General features: G+C 36.4%; 2 protein-coding genes across 2 annotated transcripts in view; one reads left to right on the top strand and one right to left on the bottom strand.

The window, feature by feature from the left end:
* Positions 1-628: 628 nt before the first annotated feature.
* On the top strand, positions 629-3,048 carry LOC107594385 (P2Y purinoceptor 2-like). Its single transcript, XM_016284405.1, has 2 exons — positions 629-1,614; positions 2,966-3,048. The coding sequence occupies exons 1-2, from the start codon at positions 672-674 to the stop codon at positions 3,046-3,048; spliced, it is 1,026 nt and encodes a 341-aa protein (XP_016139891.1). The 5' UTR covers positions 629-671.
* A 2,851-nt stretch (positions 3,049-5,899) lies between these two features.
* Positions 5,900-23,777, bottom strand: part of LOC107594384 (tumor necrosis factor receptor superfamily member 19L-like) — a 30,753-nt gene continuing 12,875 nt past the window's right edge. Inside the window, exons 2-10 of the mRNA XM_016284404.1 lie at positions 23,490-23,564; positions 22,017-22,109; positions 21,281-21,465; positions 20,998-21,129; positions 13,503-13,627; positions 13,332-13,410; positions 8,615-8,836; positions 7,664-7,881; positions 5,900-6,088 (exon numbers count right to left, since the gene is read on the bottom strand). Coding sequence (XP_016139890.1) covers positions 7,698-7,881; positions 8,615-8,836; positions 13,332-13,410; positions 13,503-13,627; positions 20,998-21,129; positions 21,281-21,465; positions 22,017-22,109; positions 23,490-23,531 — 1,062 coding nt within the window. The 5' untranslated portion in view covers positions 23,532-23,564 and the 3' untranslated portion in view covers positions 5,900-6,088; positions 7,664-7,697. The remainder of the gene's footprint in view (positions 6,089-7,663; positions 7,882-8,614; positions 8,837-13,331; positions 13,411-13,502; positions 13,628-20,997; positions 21,130-21,280; positions 21,466-22,016; positions 22,110-23,489; positions 23,565-23,777) is intronic.

The raw sequence follows: 23,777 nt of genomic DNA, 5'->3' as shown, positions 1-23,777 counted from the left end.
TATAACAAAGAGTGAAAACTTTAAGGGGGTCTGAATACTTTCCGTACCCACTGTACATCCTCTGGCGACAGTGGGCATTTATACACATGTGCATTCATCTAAAAGAGCAAACAGAAATGAGAGATAAACCTGTGTTTGATTCAAAGAAATGGCGTCAGCCATGCAACGCACGTTGAACAAATTGCATCCAAACTCCACAAAGTTAATCAAATACAATCACAGTCACTTAACATCTTGTTACACAACATCATTAACCGTTTATCTTAATATTATTTGTGAAATCAACAAGTGTCAAGTTACAAAGAAAACTCATTTTGCGGGAGCACATTTCACCTAGCACCTCTCAGCATCAGATAAACTTCTCTGCTGGGGGTGGGGGACTGGGGGGGGTGGTTTCACAGGCAAGGCAAATTACCCCAAATACTTAATTTCACCACAAGAGGTCTCTAAACAATTATTAAATGAACAAAAACACAGTAATTTTGGTGAATGTTATAACATTTAAAGTAACATTTTTAACCCTGTTACATAGAGAATATGTGTTGAAGATTAGTTGATATTGCTTTGTTATCTGTATTTGCAGGTATAATGAAAGTACATTAATATCGCTTTGTAAATTTAAGATATGATTTAATTGTCTTATTCTCTGACAGATCTGGATCAGAACGGCAATGGATAACGATACAGGAACTAATAATAGTCGGTACCATTGTGAGTTAAAAGAACACTTCAAGTACATTCTCCTCCCGGTGAGTTACTCTCTGGTGTTTGTGTTCGGTCTGGGGTTGAACATCACGGCCATGTACGTCATCCTGTTCCGAACCAAACACTGGAAGCCCAGCACCATCTACATGATCAACCTCAACGTCTGCGACACGCTTTACATCCTCACTCTGCCGTTCCTCATCTACTATTACGCTGATAAGAACGACTGGCCGTTCGGTGAGCTGATGTGTAAGCTGATTCGCTTTCTCTTCTACACAAACCTCTACGGGAGCATCCTCTTCCTCAGCTGCATCAGTCTGCACCGGTATTTAGGCATCTGCCACCCGATGCGCTCTTTGTACTGGATGAACGGCCGTCGCGCTCGTTTGGTTTCTGTGGGAATATGGGTGATCATTCTCATCTTACAGGCCCCGACTCTTTATTTCTCCAGGATTAGACTTAATGGTGAAGATCGGGTCTGTCATGACACCACCATCCAGGATCTCTTCGATGACTTTCTGGTCTACAGCTCGGTGGTGATGTTTCTGCTTTTTGTCATACCGTTTGGAGTGGTGCTGGTCTGCAACGGCCTGATGGTGAAGAAACTTCTTGATCCCGGCGATCTCAGAGAACCAATGTCACAGCACTCAAAAAAGAAGTCGGTGAAGATGATCATAATTGTGATTCTGACTTTCATGTTGTGCTTCTTGCCTTTCCATGTGAGCCGCAGTATATACTACCCCTTCCGTTACCTGGACAAACACAACTGCGACATAATACGACTCTCCAACAACATCTACAAAGTCACGCGAACTCTGGTCAGTCTCAACAGCTGCATCGACCCCATCCTCTACTTCATGGCAGGACAGAGCTTCAGAAACAGCATCAACAAGAAATCAAGCATAAATTGTTTGTCAACTCTGTTACGGACAAATTAGGCAATGTGTAGAAATAACAATAAATCATAAAAGGAAAAATCCAACAGTCCTTACATTTCAACATTTGGAACTGAGATAATATTTCACCTGCACACCATAAAAAAAAATGCCTATGCCTTCAAAGAATTGTCCACTTGGAGCAAATATTTTTCATCTGAAAATATTTTATATACAATATCCAATAAAAAATGTTTTTGAAATATTATAAGGTTGCATAATATCTCAATAATGTTTATGAGATTTTAAACAACAATTGTTAAACAATTTTAAACAACAAATATTGTTTTTTTGTGAAAATAGTTCATAAACAGTGTTGACCCTTTAAGTAACAGAATTGACAATTATCCGGTGGACTTTCAATTCTGTTGCACTATTGTCTGCATTGTTACTCTATCTTGGCAACAGAGTTTGACGGTAAGAGAATTGACACATTTTTTTTTTTTGCCAAAAACTCCACTTGCTAGCATAAATGCTAAGAGCATATGGCACTAATGAAATCATGATTAAGTGATCAGTAATACATTTTGTTTTCCTTTTGATATTGTGGTTAACAGTGTTGAATGTCCCCACAATAACAGACCGGTGTGTAAAACTCTTGGACATATTTTAAAGATTCTGTGCCGCGAACTTGAAATATTTCATATACTTTTGAAAATCCAGCGTTTAGATGATTCTGATACGTGCTCATCGTCACAGTTCCAATTTAGTGTGCGATATCTGCATCAGACGTTCTGCCAACGGTCTGTGGGCATGACTTCTGAGGCTGAGACTACAATTGGGCTACTTTTGAATAGCAATTGACCCTTAGCAAAAACCTGCCCTACTTAGTTACTGTTGCTATGTCCGACAAGCCATGCCTCTCTCACATTACACATCACGTTCTCACACAGTAAAAAAATACGGAGCAAAGAGGAAACTGACAACAAGCCGACAGACAAGACAGAGCAGGTTACTTCTGGTATGAAACAAGGTCTCGGCTTTAAAATATTATCTTTTTTTTAAAGAAATTCAAACAATAAATACCATTTTGTGGCTCTTTAATGTGTCGTGACAGATCGCTGTATTGGCACACATGAACCGATCGTCTTTTCATATTTACTTAAAGCATGAAATAAACATGAATGAACATCATAACGTATTTTATTTCAACCGCGGAATGATATCAATTATCAATTTTTCAAGTTTAAGTCCACCAAAGTTAATCTACTCTTCCATCTGATTTGTTAGTCGGGCAAGATGGCGGATTTGGCGTTATGATTGGTCCGATCGCCTGTCAGTCAAGCTCTTTGCAAACGGTCAATTGGGCTGGTTTTGTTTCGCAGACCTGGCAACCCTGTTTCCAAGTCATCAGACTCAGAATGATCCGTTATACGACTACATTTCGCATGCTCAAAGTCTAGTGTGACCGCGGCGTAATTAACTATTTAAAGTGTGAAAAGCCCTACTGTTTACTGTGTTACTGTAACAATTTCCTGGTAATCATCAGGTTATTGCATATAATCCGTCCAACAGCATGTTAGATCAGAATAGTGTGCTAGTATACAGAAAATGCTATAGCTTATACTGTTTTGTTTAGGTTGATACATTTAGCCATTGCTAATGCTTAAAAATGCAAAAGCACGTTTTAAACCACTGTTCAAAGAAGTTTGGGGTCTGTAAGTTTTTTTTATTTAATATTTAATACTTTAATTGAGCAAGGATGCATTTGATTAATCAAAAGTGACCGTAATAACCTTTTAAATGTAGTGTTACAAAATATATTTTAAATAAATGCTGTTCTTATGAACTTTCTATTTATCAAAGAACCCTTAAAAAAATGTCTCACGGTTTTCACAGAAATATGAAGCGGCACATACGTTTTCAACACCAAGAAGAAGAAAAAGAAGAAGAAGAAGAAGAAACGTTTCTTTAAGCAGCAAATCAAATCAGCATATTAGAATGATTTTTGTACAATCATGTTAAACTGAAGACTGGAGAAATGATGCTTTGCATACGTTACAGTGTATTCACACAGAAAATGGTTATTTTGAATTGTTTTACTGAATTCTTGATCAAATTTATGCAGCCTTGGTGAGCAGAAGATTTTTTTTTCTTTTTCAAAAACATTAAAAAAACATCACCAACCCCAAACTTCTGAATGGTATATTACCAGAAAAATCATCACAAATATACAGCATGGAGATGCAATGCATTTAATATCAGTCTATATAAATGAAGAGATGTAAAGATGAATTTCCACATCTCTGATACTGCAGTAAAGTTCTTTATTTCAAGAGTATAAATCTCAAGAAAAAACAACATTATTAATGAGAATAATAAATAAAAGCAACAACAATACAGTGCTGAGTTTCCCCTTACCTTTTCATCCTAGTTGATCTTTGCAAAGTAAGGTATAACAACGATTTATGTCTCTAGCTATAACTGAGTATGCAAATAAAGCCATAAATATGTCAATTTCAATTTATATATTAAAAAATATATTTTTTGCACCTTTGTGAATAGTACTTGATAAAGTTCATATATTATTTTTAAATTCATGCAAAAGGAAGTTAGAGTGCAGTTATTCTGAAAGTTTGATTTAAAAATCTCGTAAATTCTAACCACAACTGTACGCACTGAAATCACACAAAAAAAATCTGATACGTAACATATTTCCATTTATGTCAGATTGAGTGTTGTTTTTCAAATCGAATCCACATTCAGCTGCAGTGTGAACGTCATCCAGACTGATGAACACAGTCTTTTGTCATTAATAATGCCCAGTGCCCACTTCACTGATGACTAATGTTTGAAAAGAACCAAGAGAGAAACCAGGTCCAGCTTGCACTGAAATACAACAGCACAATGAAATAATATCCTACCGGTTCCATAAAGCCAGCAATCTGAAATGCATAAGGTTTAGTGCTAATACTAAATATATTTCATTAGTGTTACATAGCAAAGAAGCAGACAGCTAGTCTGAGGCACTACAGATGTTCTTGAGACGATAATACTTTCAGAAGGAACAATAAACCTTTTTTTTGTTTAGCTTCTAGCATGATTTTCTCATCAGTCCGTCCTAAGATTTGCATGCTGTATTGTAAGACACCTCGATAAGAAAGCATCTCCTAGAGATATAAATGAATACAGTGTGTTGCTTTGTTTTCCTTTTTCAATAAAGCTGATAAGCTGAAGGTTGTGGTGCAAAAGAGCTTGTTTGTTCATTAATAAATGAAATATTACATCCCACTGACATGGTCAAAAGCTTGTGAACACTTGAAAATGCTCATTTTTAAGTGATATTGCTACTATTTCTGTGCTATTTACATAAGCAGTTTTTAAATTGTGGAACAACTAGCCGCCTGTTTTTTTAATCCTTAAAGAAATAAAAATGCAAACCAAAAAATATGAAACATAGTGGTCCCAAAAAGTATTGAACCATACTTAAAATGTCTGAATGTCATTGCATTAGTATCAAACCAAGCTTATTTGAATAAAAAAACTTCAGCACACTTTTCAAGTCATATTCATAGTTAAATTGCTGGACTCTGCAATCCAATATTAAGACATTCACACATTGAAAGTTTAGGGCTGCTGTACATTAGTCATGTATATTCCCGTTTCTGACTTCTATGTTGAAGTTTGGTTTAGTTTTCTGTTCTTATCTTGTAGTTTCTTTGATTATTTCAGTGTTTGGTTCTTGTTTCCTTGTGTTCTCTTTTGTTCATGATTTCTGATTTAGTCACATGAGTGCATTTATTCCAAAACTGAAGTCCAAAATGTGACATTCAAAAGCACATTCACTGTATTAAAGGTTTTAGTTGGTGAACTAGTGTAAACCATCTTAAATAAATAGTTTTGTATATCCTGTACCTTTGTGTGTAAAAACCAGAGAATACTAATTTTTATAAAAACAATAGAATATATAATATGCATATGAAATTGACAATGTGTTTTTGTAGGTTTTCTTTTATTTATTATTAACAAAACAAGAGGTTTGCAAACTTTTGACCATGACTGTACATATGCAATTCATTTAAAATCTTAAATACTAAAAAACAGAACTACAGTAAAAAGATGCAAATCAAACTAGTTCTCATAATACTTGGTAATGTTTTCTAACGGGAGAGAACGTCTCACCGGGTGTCTTGTTGTTCTGAGTGCTGTTTTCCGCACTGAAGACCTCTTTAGTGTCTTGTGGAAGCACACATGCTTTCGGAGGAAATGCCCTTCGCTCTCCTATTATCTGCTAGCAGAGACAGAGCTTATTGTTTTTTAATAAAATAGTTCTAGGACTTATGCAATAAATACGAATGTTTCCTAAGGTCTTGAATTCAAGGCTCCTCAAGGTGGTGAATACTGACGTCACCATCACACGTCTGCCCCGATCGCTCGCTCGCTGGCCTCCTGATGATGTCATCCGTCCCGTCCTGGACGCCCTCCTCCTCAGCCTTTCAGATGTTCATCTGGGAGAGAGAATGATTAGTCACATGAATTAAAGGATGTCTCGAGTCATTTGTTGGTTAACAAATGCTAAAACTTTTCCAGCCACCAGAGGGTGCCAGACAATATGATTTGACTCGGTATGAACTGAACCAGTGGAAAAACACAAAGAGTTTGAGTTGAGGACAGCAGCAAACCCAAACAGATTCTCACATTTGTCAGTGTAGCACCAAACAAACACAATGAACCCTCTATGGATCACATGATGTGTTTTAAAAATGTTAAAATAAATAAGAAAATACTAATTTTATTCAACAAGTGCATTAAATTGATCAAAAATGACAGTAAAGACATTTCCAAAGTTACAAACAACTTCTATTTCAAATAAATGCTCTTCTTTAGAACTTTATCAAAGTATTACGAACAAAAACGGTCACTGTTCCCACAAAAATATTTTCAACATTGATAATAAGAAATGTTTCTTGAAACATTAACAGCTTATTAGAATGATTTCTGAAGGACCATGTGACACTGAAGCAACACAGGAATAAATTACATGTTAAAATATATTCAAACAGAACAGTTATTTTAAATCATAATAATATTTCACAGTATTACTGCTTTTACTGTACTTTCTAAAAAAGAAAAGCTATTTTCTAGTGTTGTTCTGTGTGTCATTTATAAATGCCGTGAGGTATTTCTGTAAATCCCAGGAGCTATTGCTAGTCAATGTGAAGCCATTAGCCCACCGTCCCGCAGATTCTTATGCAAGAGGGTAAACAGTTACGTTAGGTAACAAAAACCGACCTTCCCTCGATGCAACTCCTCTACAATTATTACACAGCCCTGCATCACATTCACTGAATGAAATCCCATACCTGTTTCTTACTCGCTTCCTCACAAAATATGTGCATTTCATACCATTTTTGCTTTCGACAATGATTTTTAAGGTGTCTAGTATTATCGCAGAAAAACTGCCACAAAGACATGATTCCTGTCTGAATCTAAGCCAGATTTCATATTTGTTCTATTCACATGTATGAATGATGCTGAAGACAATATTTTAGATTACACCGAAAGAAGAAAATGCAAACACTAGCCAGATGTTTTCTGCTCATCTGTGGGTGTTATAGCTTATTTATTTATAAGCTCGTGTTTATATTAAGTTATCTGACATTATATGGGAGTATCTGAACATATCTTTACACTCCTTTGCATATTTTAAGTTAAATGATACAGTTTGAATACTTTACTTTGAATTGTAATACTTTGTCATTTAAAACTAAGACTCTGACAGCTGCATTCAATCTGATATATATTTATTCTTATTTTGCAAAAACACTGTATGTGATGAAAAATGTTACTGCCATTTTTAAACTTGGCTTCATTAAATTAGATAATATTAGGCATTTTTTAAAGATTGTCTACAGTGTTTTTCACCGGATGTTCACTAATCTGGACTAACTAGCTATGACTCAAGAAGTGTTTCCTATTCATTTACTGGTGAGACTTCCTGTAGGGGTTTTTACACATGGCTTTAGACAATGAGCTTCAGGTCAAGGCAGTAAAGGGAGAGATGAGGAAGAGAAACTACAAACCGAGTGCTTGGAGGAATATTCCTGTTCCGCTTGTTTACAAACTCACCTCTTGTCTGGACTTTGAGGAGGCGGAGTTACAGGAAGAGGACATGCCCAGCAGGGAACGCTCTTCCGCAGGCTCGGTGTGGCTGCTGTCCATGGAGTCCGTATCGCTCGGATCCGGCTGGGTCACTTCCTTGGAAGCTGACTTGACTTCTGGGATCTGAGCGACTTGAAACCTGCCGTTCACATGCAGGTGACACAGAGGTCAGTGAGTGAAACTACAGGCCTGATGTGTCACTGTGAGCAGAACCAGGTGTGTGTGTGTGTGTGTGTGTGAGAATGAGACGTGAATCACCATCTCAAACCAACACACCTGATTCATTCAGTCATTGGGATTTACAGGTCTGCTCCAAAACCTAGTGAGCTCGAGAGACTTGACAGATTCCAGTAGACTCTTAACTCTTGACACTAGTGTACTGATATATTGAAGTTAACATATCCAATTAAGTACAAAAATAGTTTTTTCTTAAATTAGATCATCAATTTTTTTGTTAATATTATCACATTACATTATTTTTTGTTGGTGCACTCCACTATCTTGGATGAATATTTTCAGTTTTATATATATGTATATAACACAACAATTAATAAAAAAATTTGCTAATTGAAATTGGAAAGTAATTTAAAATATTAATAAATACTATCATAAAAAATAAAAGACAATAATAACACATACAAAACTGCCTAAAAATATTGGGCAAAACAAGGCACCTTAATGTTTTGGGAAATGGTTTGGATGGTCTCTATATGGGAAGTACATCTATTTTGTCTAATAATGTTCACCAGTTTAAAAAACAAGCTTAAAACAGATTTCTCATGTATGGATTGAAACAACACATTTGAGCTGAAATGAAGGCCTTTCTTCTCTGAATTCACATAATTGTATATTTTATTTTACATTTTTCTTACCTCCCTACAGACAGGATGGTGACCTCCGGCGTCTTGACCAGGTTAGTGGGGCTCTTGTGCGTATCGATGGGCAGCAGCAGTTCAGGCCACTTCTTCTGACTGCAGCGGGAGCAGCAGAGGCCGGAGCGCGGGGCCAGCCCGTTTATAGTGTGCAAATGATGCTGATGAGAACACAGCCGCGGCAACGACCGGAACGGAGAGAAATGAGGAAGAGCCGGAAACCTGAGAGAGAGACACAGGCAGAGAGACACTCACACTCATAGCCATACTGTGAGTGTATTTTACAAAAATATTTTTTTACAATACTTTTTAACAAAGGTAAAGCAGACTGGAAAAGATTCTAGCCAAATTCAAGCCTGGGACAATGACATGACACCCTGGCAACCACATAGCAACGACCTAAACAACTCAGAACACCTTAGAAACCACACAGCAACACCCTAAACTACACAGAACACCTTAGAAACTACACAGCAACACCCTAAACTACACAGAACACCTTAGAAACCACACAGCAAAGACCTAAACAACTCAGAACACATTAGCAACCAGACAGCAATGCCCTAAACTACTCAGAACACCTTAGAAACCAGATCGCAACACCTTAAACTACACAGAACACCTTAGAAACCACACAGCAACACCCTAAACGACTCAGAACACCTTAGTAACCACACAGCAATGCCCTAAACTACACAGAACACCTTAGAAACAACACAGTAGCACCTTAAACTACTCACAACACCTTAGCAACCAGACAGCAACACCCTAAACTACACAGAACACCTTAGAAACCACATAGCAACACCATAAACTACTCAAAACACCTTAGCATCCAGACAGCAACACACTAAACTACACTGAGCACCTTAGAAACTACATAGCTACACCCTAAACTACTCACAACACCTTAGCAACCAGACAGCAACACTCTAAACTACACACAACACCTTAGAAACCAGACAGCAACACCCTAAACTACACATAACATCTTAGAAACCACATAGCAACACCCTAAACTACTCAAAACACCTTAGCATCCAGACAGCAACACACGAAACTACACTGAGCACCTTAGAAACCACATAGCCACACCCTAAACTACTCACAACACCTTAGCAACCAGACAGCAACACTCTAAACTACACACAACACCTTAGAAACCCCATAGCAACGCCCTAAACTACACAAAACACCTTAGAAACCACATAGCAACACCCTAAACTACTCACAACACCTTAGCAACCAGACAGCAACACTCTAAACTACACACAACACCTTAGAAACCCCATAGCAACACCCTAAACTACACAAAACACCTTAGAAACCACATAGCAACACCCTAAACTACTCACAACACCTTAGCAACCAGACAGCAACACTCTAAACTACACACAACACCTTAGAAACCCCATAGCAACACCCTAAACTACACAAAACACCTTAGAAACCACATAGCAACACCCTAAACTACTCACAACACCTTAGCAACCAGACAGCAACACCCTAAACTACACAGAACACCTTAGAAACTACACAGCAACACCCTAAACTACACAGAACACCTTAGAAACCACACAGCAACACCCTAAACTACACAGAACACCTTAGAAACTACACAGCAACACCCTAAACTACACAGAACACCTTAGAAACCACACAGCAAAGACCTAAACAACTCAGAACACATTAGCAACCAGACAGCAATGCCCTAAACTACTCAGAACACCTTAGAAACCAGATCGCAACACCTTAAACTACACAGAACACCTTAGAAACCACACAGCAACACCCTAAACGACTCAGAACACCTTAGTAACCACACAGCAATGCCCTAAACTACACAGAACACCTTAGAAACAACACAGTAGCACCTTAAACTACTCACAACACCTTAGCAACCAGACAGCAACACCCTAAACTACACAGAACACCTTAGAAACCACATAGCAACACCATAAACTACTCAAAACACCTTAGCATCCAGACAGCAACACACTAAACTACACTGAGCACCTTAGAAACTACATAGCTACACCCTAAACTACTCACAACACCTTAGCAACCAGACAGCAACACTCTAAACTACACACAACACCTTAGAAACCAGACAGCAACACCCTAAACTACACATAACATCTTAGAAACCACATAGCAACACCCTAAACTACTCAAAACACCTTAGCATCCAGACAGCAACACACGAAACTACACTGAGCACCTTAGAAACCACATAGCCACACCCTAAACTACTCACAACACCTTAGCAACCAGACAGCAACACTCTAAACTACACACAACACCTTAGAAACCCCATAGCAACACCCTAAACTACACAAAACACCTTAGAAACCACATAGCAACACCCTAAACTACTCACAACACCTTAGCAACCAGACAGCAACCCCCGAATCTACACAGAACACCTTAGAAACCACATGGCAACACCCTAAACTACTCACAACACCTTAGCATCCAGACAGCAACACTCTAAACTACACACAACACCTTAGAAACTACATAGCTACACCCTAAACTACACAAAACACCTTAGAAACCACATAGCAACACCCTAAACTACTCACAACACCTTAGCATCCAGACAGCAACACCCTAAACTACACAGAACACCTTAGAAACCACATAGCAGCACCCTAAACTACTCACAACACATTAGCAACCAGATAACAATGCTTTGCCATCAGCACTACAAAAATCCAGCGTTTAATTAATGCTTTGGTATACCAATGAAGCTTGATTCTTGGCGTACCGAAACAGGCATGCGCAGATAGTTCTTAAAATAAGTCTTGAAGGATATTCAGGTCTTCTCTAAACACACTGAGAGCACATAAACCACAATCCATTCATGGAGTCCTGATATCCACCCGCCCCCTCCCATAGTTCCATTGTGATGATGTCAGAGGCCCTGAGCTCGCGGCAGCTGTATAACGCAGCGCTCTCCGCCTGCAGAAAAGGGTCTGGAATTAAAGGATCTCTTGAACTGAGCTGTTATTTCAGCAGGCACTGATGATGGCAGCACACCGGATCTCCGGATCTGTGCCAGTAAATTTCCCAGAAGTCACTGTACAACTGTGATTTCAAAGAGATGAATCAGGCTCTGTCTCTGACTGTTATGATGTGTTTGACATTATAAAATGCATAATTATGACTCTGAAATCTGATTGGATGCACGGGAAAACAGTCAATAAATATGCACATAAATGTACAATAATGACCAAAACAAGTCCATTTTCGAAGAAGAAGAAAAGAAAAAAAAATAGAAAGCTCCCTCTATGCTTTTTAAGGGGCCTTGACCTCACTGTGGTGATGTTTCAGTTGGAAAATGAACAAGCACTTCCTTCTTGATGATTTGTAGGCTTGTCAGCACTGCAAACCAGGTACAAACTCATTAACACAGACACGACCTCTTCCTCAGCTCTTCTAACAGTACATTGATTTTTCATTAAGGAGTTTACAAGAATAAGCTGCATCTTTATCTCAGCTAATGGAAAACTGCTTTCTGTTTCACAACTGGGAATTCCTCTCAGAGCTCAATTCATTTCATAAGGCTGGAGATGAGTCACGCAACGATTCAAGCATGAACTGACTATCTTCAATCATACACTAACATTCAAAAGAATGGAGTTTTTTTTATGTTTTTGAAAGAAGTCTCTTCTGCTCACTAAGGCTGCATTTACTTGATCAAACATACAGTAAAAACTTTGATTTTATGAAATATTATTACAATTTAAAATACATGTTTTTTTCTAAATAAATGTTAAAATGTTATTTATTTCTGTGACGCGCAGCTGAATTTTCAGCATCATTACCCCAGTCTCCAGTGTCACGTGATCCTTCAGAAATCATTCTAATATGCTGATTTGCTGCTCAAGAAACATTTCTTATGTTGAAGAGAGCTGTGCAATTTTGATCAATTTAATGCATCCTTGCTGAATAAAAATATTAATTTCATTATTCAGTCTTATGTGTAAAATGTACATTTCACACTTTAAAACTTGCAATTATCTCATAAGACAACATTAAACCTATAATCTCATAAATTACATGCTTTGCTAGTCACTTGCTTATTATTATTCATAATGGGAATATTGAAGATAGCATTCGAGCAAATAAGATAGATTGACAAGCATTAACAAAGTCACTCTCTAACTAGTCGGGGAATGTGAATATAAATTGTAACTTTCTTAAGAACTGCAACATACATGGTTTAAATAGAATTGTAAGAACTTTTTAAGACATTTACTTGTCTTACATTAGCTGTGACTCACAAGTCTTACCATCAGTAGTTTATCTAGGATGCTTAGAGCTTATTCTTCTCCAGACCTCCCTGTGGTGACACATACTGTACATGGAATATTTCTCACAAAGACACTAGGAACGAAACCACAACGGTTCTTTATGTTTCTGTTACAGTTTCAGTTTCACAGATAGACACAGACTGACTCATTTATGATGCTGTGTTGACATAATGACCTGCACTGTGTGTCACTATTGTGCAAGGAAAAAACATCATAAAAATCCCATCGTTTTAAGGACAAAAATATACTGTGTAATAAAAATGACAAAATATAGTTGCATGGCCATTAAGAAATATTTATGGACAATGCATTTTCTCAGTTCAAAGTTAATTTTGGACTCTGTGTGCTGTGTGTGAGTTTTCAAAAGTGATTTTGAGTAGGTTTGTGTGTGTTCTTACTTGATGGATGAGCTCTTGTTGAGGGCCATCTGTTTATTCTCATATTCCAGCAGAAGTTCTTCCAGAGCAGCCGCATTTTCTGTAACACACAAACACATCGAGATGCAATGAGACTCTGATCTCACAGTGTGATGTGAGGGTGAGTTAAACGTGTCAAGAAACATCACACACCTTTCTTCTCTGTGATGAGCCGCACCAGAATGCTGATGGTGTCTTCATTGGGGTCATCAACAATGTAGGGACAAGGGTTTCCTGAGGACAAAAGCATAACCGTTTTTAAGTCTGTACACTTTTTGCTATATTTTAAAGTGTTTATATTTTATTTGCTCTTATATAATTAACACATTTTAATTTGGGTAAATGAAATGTATATATATATATTTTTTTGCATTTAAAAATTATTTTTTATTTATTTAATTTATTTAAAAAATGTTTTTTTGCATTTTTCCACCTGATAACTGTTATATAGTAAGTAAAACCATCTAGTTCAAACAAGATTTAAAAAAAAGTTTTTATTAAAATTACACTTTAATTTAGTACAGTTTAGTACAACAAATACTGTATAAAGATTTTACAATTTAAATGTTTTTTTTCTCAAACTTCAAAACAGTGTTATTATTGTCAACTAAAGCTAAAACTATTAAAATAATTTTCTGTAATTGAAATAGAGCTGAAATTAGATAATATTCTATAAATATTAGATGAAAAACCTACATGAGAATAACTTTTTTTTGGCCTTGCCAACCAACTTAAATAAATAATTAAATACATAACAATAATTAAAAAGGTGAATAAATACAAATGAATGAAAGCTAAATAGAAATATTTAAATAAAAATGAATAAAAATTACAATTTGCACATAACAAAATCACTTAAAATTAAATAAAAAATTGAAAACTAAAACTATGAAAGCTAATTAAAAATGCTATAATAGTATATAAATAATTCTAAAACAGCACTGCTTCACAGTGTTGACAATTTGAGGGGAAATGAGCTTAAAGTACTAAAAATGATATGGGTGACACATACATGTTTTTGACCGGTTTTGTGAGCTTCACAGTGAACAAATATTATTTTGAAGCTCCAGCAGTATTTAAAACTTCTCTGTGGGTGTGTGTTTGTATTGTCGGGATGTCATCCCCATCAAATACTATTTTTAAAAGAGTTTAACAGCACAGGGAAACCGCTGCACTCCGTCCTCATTAGAGTTAAAAACACGCCAATTCACCATTAATCACCACAGGCAGACGGATTCAGAACACACCAAAAATGTCGTCACGCCACTGCTAAACTCTGACAGTCTCTATTGTGATGCATTTGTGAATCTATAGCATACAGAAGGCTCAGTGTGTAGTTATCAGTGTCTCTATGGTAACTATATCCCAGTGAGGCAGCTGGGGAAGTACTGTAGAGAACAGCTCACTCAGCACTGCAGCGCTGCTTTATTATTCTGATCAACCAGAGACACTCTGTTCGAATCATAGTCATGCACCTGCTGAAGTGTTCGGACACTTAAAATGCTAATTATGTTTGTCAAGTGTTATTTATTGTAAAGAACGAGTGTTTTCAAGCAAAACATTTGGCAAAAAGAAGTTTGTAAGTCTCGAATGATCTAGTGTTGAAAACCTGTGACTGTTTGTTTGGTGTTGGAGGATAATGTTGATTTGTGGTTTCTCTCTTTCTCTAGGACACCTGTGTGAACCGACTTCATCCATCCACTAAAAACACCTGCTGCTTAAACCTGATCACAAACTGGCTAGAAAATACACTTTATTTTTATTTGTTTATTCGCATTTTCTAGTGTTTTTGAATGAAGTCTCTTCTGCTCACCAATTAAGGCTGTATTTATTTGATTAAAAATAAAAACAGTACAATTGTGAATATTACTACAATTTTAAATATCTGTTTTCTATTTGAATATATTGTCAAATGTATTTTATTCTTGTGATGCGCAGCTGTATTTTCAGCATCATTCCTCCAGTCTTCAGTGTCACATGATCCTTCAGAAATCATTCTAATATGCTGATTTGCTGCTCAAGAAACATTTATTATTATTGTTAATGTTGAAAACAGTTGTGCTGCTTCATATTTTTGTAAATACATTTTATTTTTCAGAATACTTAATATGTGGTTCAAAAGAACTGCATTTATTTGAAATAGAAATATTTTGTAACAAATGTATTTTATGTCACTTTTGATCAAAGTATTAATTTAATTTAAAATGGTAGTGTACATGTACATTCTACCATAAATGTTGTTATATACAGTACAAATTCTGACCATTACATCAAGTTTATAGCCTACTAATTTAAATCATGTTTTTGTTTGTAAAATATTATTTTGCTGCTATAAAATAACCAAAGCAACATTTTTGTACTTTCTAGCTTCGGATGATATAGTGAGGTTATTCTATGTTTGTTTGTTTGTCTATCTACAATAAAATTACCCGCTAAACTTGATGCAATGTATTGCAGAACAATCTAATCCAATGGCTTCAATCTAATTTCAGACTTGCTGTGAGCCATAAAAAGGCTCTTTTTAGCTCTGTCATTATTGTACTGGTACACCTATTGTGCTTGAACTTTCTCTGCAGTGACAGGAGGCTGCTGGGAAATGCATCTTTGACACCTTTACGGTTTTATCTCAGAATAGCAGGTGTGGCCAATGGCAAAAATACTGTACAAACATCATACTGATGCAATACCTGAATCATCTAATATTGCATACTGCACCAGACCTCTCTTACAAAATACAGCTGAAAATCGAAAATGCTCGGACATCTATGCGGATTCATCTAACAGCTGAAATGTGCAATGGCTATATATCAGATTACTGTTAGACTCTGAAGCAATGAAATACTGGTCAAGGTAGAATTGCTCTTGAGTGCTTGAAAGAAAAGTGCTTATACAATCATTCCAGCTCCAACAAAAGTGCCAAGAAAAGACATTTAATTCAGTACTGCACTATCAGAAATCGACAGGGAACACTGACGTAACAAGAGCGAATGAAACGCTGCATTTTGACTGCAAACGTTGTTACTTCGTTAAATGATTTCGACCCCATTACACCCCAGAGACTCATCATCCTCTTTCATCTGGATGCCTGCTGGATCCGACCCAGACTTATACAACACAAGCTTTCACTCCACTCGAGCCAAGACGTTCATTATTAAACACCTAATGGCTATCTTGTGATGTTTTCAATATGCATTGTTTCCTAGACTTCTTACATAAACGGTGCATAATAGTGCACCCAATAGGCTATTTTCTTCTTCTATGTATGTAGGAACACTTCAAATAGAGGTTTCGCCTGGCGGTCTTGCAGTTTTTAGTAGTTTAAGTGTGTCTAGGTCGATGTGAATCTGATGTAACTCACACTGACCATGTTAGAACTAGTCAACAGTAGGGTGATGGCAGTTAGAGAAGATCTACAAGCTCAGAACCGACTGAATTATTGATCTAAAGAAAGGAGATACAGTGGGAGTGTTGTGCTGCTCAAAGATAGATGAGGAAAACAGAGAACGCTTTAGCAATCACATAGCAACTCCCTGACAACTTTGAGGCACTGCACAAGCTTTGCACATGCAAAGAAACATAAAAATCAGAAACATAAAAATCACATTCACTTATAGCTTTAAAGGGGTCGTATGATGCGATTTCAAGTTTTACTTTCTCTTTGGAGTGTTACGAGCTCTTGGTGCATAAAGAAGATCTGTAAAGTTGCAAAGACTAAAGTCTCAAATCCAAAGAGATTCTCTTTATAAAAGTTAAGAGTCAGCCACGCCTACCTAAAACAGCTCGTTCTAACACGCCCCCACATATCTACCTCACTATGTGGAAATATTAGCATAATGCCGCCCAAATGTGCACGCAAAGAAAGAAGGCATGGTTTCAAGAACAGCAGTAGTGTTGAAGCAGCATGTCAGGGAGACGCTGTGTGTTTCTAGGCGAAAGCAAAAGCAGTTTATTTGGCCTTGAATCAGCGACTGTAAGTATGCTTTGTTATTAGTTTAAGTATTTGAAACTATTGACTGTTCAAATGCGGAGTTTTGCGCAGCGCAGAATAATGCGTTGTGTGTGTGTGTGTGTGTGAGGGGAACAGGGTCACATCACAGGAGAGTGAACGGTCTGTCAGAAATCATAGCACGTCAGCTGTCTTAACCGCGGCTTGTGTACTGCATCATCACTGTGTCTGTCACGTGACTCTGTTGCCCTTTCGGGCTTGAACTGATGGTAAAACTAACGACATTATTAACTGTCTTGATATTTACTTTGAAAGCTTGAAGCTCGCGATTATGGTAAGGTGCGTTACATTTCCGACGCGTGCTTGTGGTGTTCGGCCAATCACAATGCACTGGGTCAGCTGGCCAATCAGAGCAGACTGCGCTTGTCAAAGGAGGGGGCTTTGTTGAAAACGACGCGTTTGAGAGAGGCGGGGCATAGAGGACCTACAATAATGTACAGTATTTGAAAAATAATGTGTTTTTGAACATTAAAGCATGTCAACATATTCTGTTACACCAAATACACAAAATAATGATCTTTAAAATAGCATCATATGACCCCTTTAAAGGAACACTTCACCCCAAATTTTAAATTGGCTGAAAATATTCTCACCCTCAGGACATCCAAGAGTTTGTTTCTTCATCAGATTTGGAGAAATGTAGCATTCCATCACTTGCTCACCAACTGACCCTCTGCAGTGAACGGGTGCCGTCAGAATGAGAGTCCAAAAAACTGATTAAAACATCACAATAATCCACAAGTAATCCACACCACTCCAGTCCATCAGTTATCATCTTGTGAAGCCAGAAGCTGCGTGTTTTTAAGAAACAAGTCCATTAAGACGTAGATAGATATGTTTTGACTTGTAAACAGTTCTTGATCTGTGCATATTTCTCTCCTGATTCAGAACAGATTACTTTTTCACTGGAAAAAACATTATTATGGATAGAGGACTTAAAATGGCTTAATGATGGCTTTGTTTCTTACAAAGATGCACCTTTTCACTTGACAAGATGTTAATTGATGGACTGGAGTGGTGTGGATTATTGTGATGTTTTATCAGCTGTTTGGACTCTCATTCTGACGGCACCCATTCAGATCATTTCTCCAAAATCTGATGAAGAAACAAACTCATCTACATCTTGGATGGCCTGAGGGTGAGCACACTTTCAGAAAATTAAAATTTTTAGGTGAACTACTCCTTTTACCATCATGCACAGCCTCTTGTGGCTTACATGATTAACTTCCTTTTTCTACTCTTTTTCTATTTAACACAAACAATTATGCTGCCTGACATCCTGAACAAAACCCAACTCCAGCTCGGCTGCTCTGCTTATTCAGCTGCAAAACATGCTGTAATTAAGGTGCCATTTACTCTGTTCCTGGAGATGTACCCGCTTTACAGGCAGAACCTGAACCATCATATGCTAGTGCTACCGTAGATAAAACACTGAGCTCATCACAACAGCTGTGGCTCCACCCACTGATACACATGCACACAAAGGAGAAGAAAACATTCTGTTCTTATTTTGTTCAGTGAATTTATTTAGTTTCACTCTTAGGAGAAGGGGTTTTAGTCTAACAATTGGGCCACTGGGTTAATATTGGAAATCAAACTTGGGTGGAGTGAGTTTTAACTAGGGCTGCACGATTTGGGGAAAAAATCTAATTGCGATTTTTCTGGTTAAAATTGCGATTTTTAAAAAACAATATAATAATGGATAAGACGATAAGATAATAACAATACTAATTTTATTTTACAGAGAACTATTGTTTTACAGAAAACAGGATTACTTGTTAACATACAGGCCTGTAGCTGTACATCATATGATACTAATCTTTGAAAGAAATTTCTTATTTTTTATCAGGAGGTATGTAAAATCAAAAATGGAGTCCATGTCTTTAATATGAAATATGAGCCTTTTATACATTCAATGTGGGGAAAGAAAAAAGAAAAAAAAAACTCCTGTACACTGCATTTAGTGTGTTTTCTTTCACTGCATGATTCAGTCTATTAAAATGCATTTAGAATGATCACAAATTCAAGACATGAAAATTTATATATTTATACCACTTCGTATAGTTATTCAATTTCACACGAAGAGTGCCGTTTTTCTACGAAAATTACCATGATTTAAAATGTGACATTGAATTCAATAAACAACAAGTTAATTAAGAGACTTACGTTTTAGACACCATATTGCCTGTTTTTGCTCTATTTCGCCAACAACAATCATTCCGAATACAGCCACAGTGCTGTTTTGTGTCTCTGAGCAACATGACGGTGTTTCGTTCCTGAATGAATCAACCGTTTAAATGATTCGGTTCAATTGCAATGACTCACTTATTAACAGTGATTTGCTGCCACCTACTGGCGGTTTTCATTTCAAATTTCGGCTTTTTCTTTCTTTTCTTTTTGATATTTTTTTCATGTTTTAAATCATTTCAAATATCAGTATTCAACGTTTTATGTTTAATATATCAAAACATTATTTATGCATTTTTAATTGCAGGTTAAATGCATTCATGTCTTGCATTAAACAAAATACATGTGTGTAAATACATCTAAATGCCACTTCAGATGCAGCTTCTGTGTTGATTTAATTTGCTTGGTAACAGCCCAAATGTCTTATTATTCTAATTCCCTGATTAAATGTAAGAATTTGACTCAAAAGATAATGGAACACTTTTAGAAAAAATGGCTTTATAAAGGTAAAAATGCCCATAAAATGCAAAAATCAGTTTAAACTTATTGGAAAATATTAATTTCTATCCATATGAACTTACCACCACACAGAATATGAAGAATATTAAAAACATTATGAGTCAGCTGTCCACGGTTGTCCTTAAGGTACCAGCACAATAACACACTCAGCAAAATATCGTCTAATTATTGTTATCGATAAAATCCCATAAAATATCGAGATATAATTTTTTGTCAATATCGCACACCCCTACTGGAGACATTTGAAATGCTTTTTGCGTAGATAATTATAATAATTTTACAGAATGAAATTCATTTTATGGCATAAATAAAAACCATGTTACTCAGAGATTCATATGTTTGGCTTGTCAAAAATGTTACATTCAGTTCATTTTTTTTTACCAGTAAAGGAGCTGTTTTTGATGTGCAAAGTTATTTTTATTGTCTCTAATGAACTAATGAAAATGCAGATCCTGTTGTAAATAATAGTGAAAATTCACTTTTTAAAATGGTTGTTCCATTATATATATGTGTGGAGTTCCTTTGCAAAAACCGATAAACAAGATAAAAAAAATTAGCTGAATGATTGCCGTGCATTATTCTCCACATATAGCGCATTCACACTCTTCCTATATATAATATATTTCTAAATGTAAGGTTTTATATAATTTATGCTGTTTAAAAATAAGAATAACTTCATTACAGTAATGAGAATCTAATAAGATTTACCATTAAGAATAATAGTGAATATTTAAAAAATAACAACAAACGTTTAAATTCTGACTGTTGGATGAGTCGCATTTGAAGTTATTGTGAAAAAGCCAATATATTGGAATAAGTTTCTACCTTGTTTTCTTGCAGAAGAATTGTTTATTCTTATGTTAATACTATTAAATTCAAATATTTATAGATGTTTTTCTTCTATGTACTTTATTGTTTATGAAGAGTAAACTGAACAGATAGGTGCGGCCCTCAATTTCCAGGTTTGCTGTGTAACGTTCACTCAACACTGATGTATAAAATGCTAAACGCTTACTCCTGACACAGGCGTGGAGGGTGGAGGACTTCCACGTAGCAGCAGGGTGAAACCTGAAAAACATGTCAGTTCATAAATACGCCCCCTCTACGCTTTCCATTTCATTCAGTCTTGGAAAGTTTGTGAGACTAGGAAAACACATCTGCTCTGATACCAAAGTGATGCAATGATGAAGACAATAACTAAATATTTTTTGTTCTTTACCCAGGAAGACATCCTCCACACACGGCGTCAGAATGCGAGGTCGATGCGGTCGAGATCCAGCGGTTCAGTGTCCTGCAGGAGAGATGTGGGCGGCACGGCTCAGTGTCAGGGGTATCAGAGAAGGTGCCTGCTGGGCAAGTCCGGCACAATCCGGTCTCACCAGGACCCTCAACTTCCCCGCAAGCCTTAAAGAAACAAATACACACCACTAAGATGACACACAAAGAACAAACTGTTACGTCTCTCATAGCATGGTATCAATTTCTGCACTGAAATGTGTTTTATAAATACATTACTAAAAATAAGAATACAAATGACAAAAAAGAACTGTATCAATCTAAGAAGCTTTACTCTTAAGAACAATGGTTTAAAAATAAATACTAAAAAATAAAACATAAAATGAAAATGTAACGGAAATAATGTCACAATGCAAAAAAAAAATAAAAAATCTCAATGGGCCTAAAAATGGATTTAATTGTCTTTCTCCCTGGACATGTTTTCATGAGATATACTCACAAAACTTTTTAGGTTTGGCTTGTTTAGATGATAAAAAAAAACCCATCGAAATCTTGAATGTGCATAAATGCAATCATATGATACATTTTTACAAAATATGTTGTTTTTTTCTGATATATACCTAAAGTGGAGTGAATTATCTGGACAGAGATCATAATGTAGGACATACTGGACCAGGCACATGTTTTGTGGAGTGTGTTGTGGTGGTGTTATCGCTCACCGTGGTGGGCTCCTGTCCGGCTGGACAGAGCGGACACACACACCCGTCCTCCCACCGACACTGCGCCGCTAAAGTCCCCCATAACTCCAGCAGCTACAGACACACACGACACCAGCCAGCGTTAAAAACACACAAGCACACCTGCCTGTGAGAATCAAACTAAAAAAACTGCTGTATAAATATTAGGATAATACAGTGGGTAAAACACAGGATAGTAAAGTGTAGTTTAAGGCAGGTGAATAGGGTAAAAGTTTTCACTAATAGATATCACCATATATTCCCCAGTTGATTAATCACAATACATTAAGACATCTGTTTTGTATAGCATGTTTTCTGAAATGCTATGTTTAAATATTCAGAAAAAAGGTATTGTCTGTCTAGTTAAATATGCACTAATTTGCATACATTTCCAAATGTATAAAGCCAGATCCAATATAAATTTTTCATTTTCATTACATATTTTTGGATGTTTTATTTGGATATTCCTTTTTATCATGTAATAAATCAGAAAATAGTCAAACTGACAGAATTTTTTTTTTTGGAAAAAAATAATAATAATAATTGCAAAGTTTTTTTAATCAGTCAAAATGATATATGAACAAACCCCTCTGTAAAAACCTTCAGAATATAGATATACTGTATTTTTTTTGTTAAGTTGTTAATAAAACAGATTTACCCCCCGGTTTCTGAACTGTGTCAACTGAAAGAAACTTGCACTTGTACAGTAATGTGTTTTCTAAGGTATGTTTATGAAAAATTACTTAAATGTCCTAATTGAACTATGGCCTAATCCTGGTTTAGTCTAAGCCCTGTCTGTGAAACCAGGCCTTAGTGTTTGTGTTTAGATTGAGTGTTTTGCAAAAAATACTTTTTAAGTTTTCAACTTAAAAATGTCATATTTAATTCAATGTGTTACTTGCTGTTTGTAATTGTGACATTTATGAGTGAAATTTGTTTCTACACCAAACTGTTTTCAGTGTAGTAATAAAACTGTAAAATCCGGTGTATGTAAGTGCTGTTAGGGATTTCTGGCTCATTGCATGAGCAAAAAAAATAATTTTGAGACTTTAAAATTTGTATTTTAATCGAAATCTACAGATGCAAATAGATAAAGTGTAATAAAATATGTATTTTGGATGTTTCTTGCCACTAGCCTGAAAGTAGACAAGTTATGCAAGCAAAATAAAGCCCAATATTTCAAAATTGTCCAGTGCATGAAAAACAACGTGTTTGCCTGTAGTGTCTTGCCTAACTGTGGTATACTGTAGTACAGAATGAGATGTTTCTTCATTGACTACATTGCAGGTTCTCAGTGAAGTGAAGAACATTCGGAGAAGTGTGAGAAGAGACACGGTGTTCTGAGAGAAACCTCACTGTAATATCCCTCATTAATTACTGATGACTTCAGCACACCGCAGTAATCACAGGTTCACACACCCACACACACTCTTTAATGAAGAGTCTGAAACTTACGATCAGACAGACAGGAGCTGAGCAGTAAAGGTGGTTCTTCATCTTCTTCAAAATATTCTTCTATACTCATGTAATCTGAAAAAGACACGGCAGGAACTCAATGACACATGCAGCAAATATAACATCATCAGCATCAGCAGAAACCACCAAAACCTCACCGTGCCAGAGACAGGTAAACAGCACTTCGACTCTCCTCTGATGGACACACTGGGTTTGTATGTGTACAGAAGTGATCTATATGCTAAAGCGTGACATAAATAACCAGTTGAACTAAAGCAGGCCTGTGGT

The sequence above is a fragment of the Sinocyclocheilus grahami genome, unplaced genomic scaffold (assembly GCF_001515645.1).
Source record: "Sinocyclocheilus grahami isolate Dianchi unplaced genomic scaffold, SAMN03320097.WGS_v1.1 scaffold182.1, whole genome shotgun sequence".
Classification (NCBI taxonomy): Eukaryota; Metazoa; Chordata; class Actinopteri; order Cypriniformes; family Cyprinidae; genus Sinocyclocheilus; species Sinocyclocheilus grahami.
The sequence above is the reverse complement of the archived record's forward strand: the minus strand, read 5'-3'. Positions and strand labels throughout refer to the sequence as shown.

Bases quoted from the DNA above. Each gene is read 5' to 3' on its own strand.
- LOC107594385 (XM_016284405.1), top strand. From the start codon at position 672: ATGGATAACGATACAGGAACTAATAATAGTCGGTACCATTGTGAGTTA. The intron at 1,615-2,965 runs GTTTGTCAACTC...TTTGTTTCGCAG, and splicing joins CAAGAAATCAAGCATAAATT to ACCTGGCAACCCTGTTTCCA.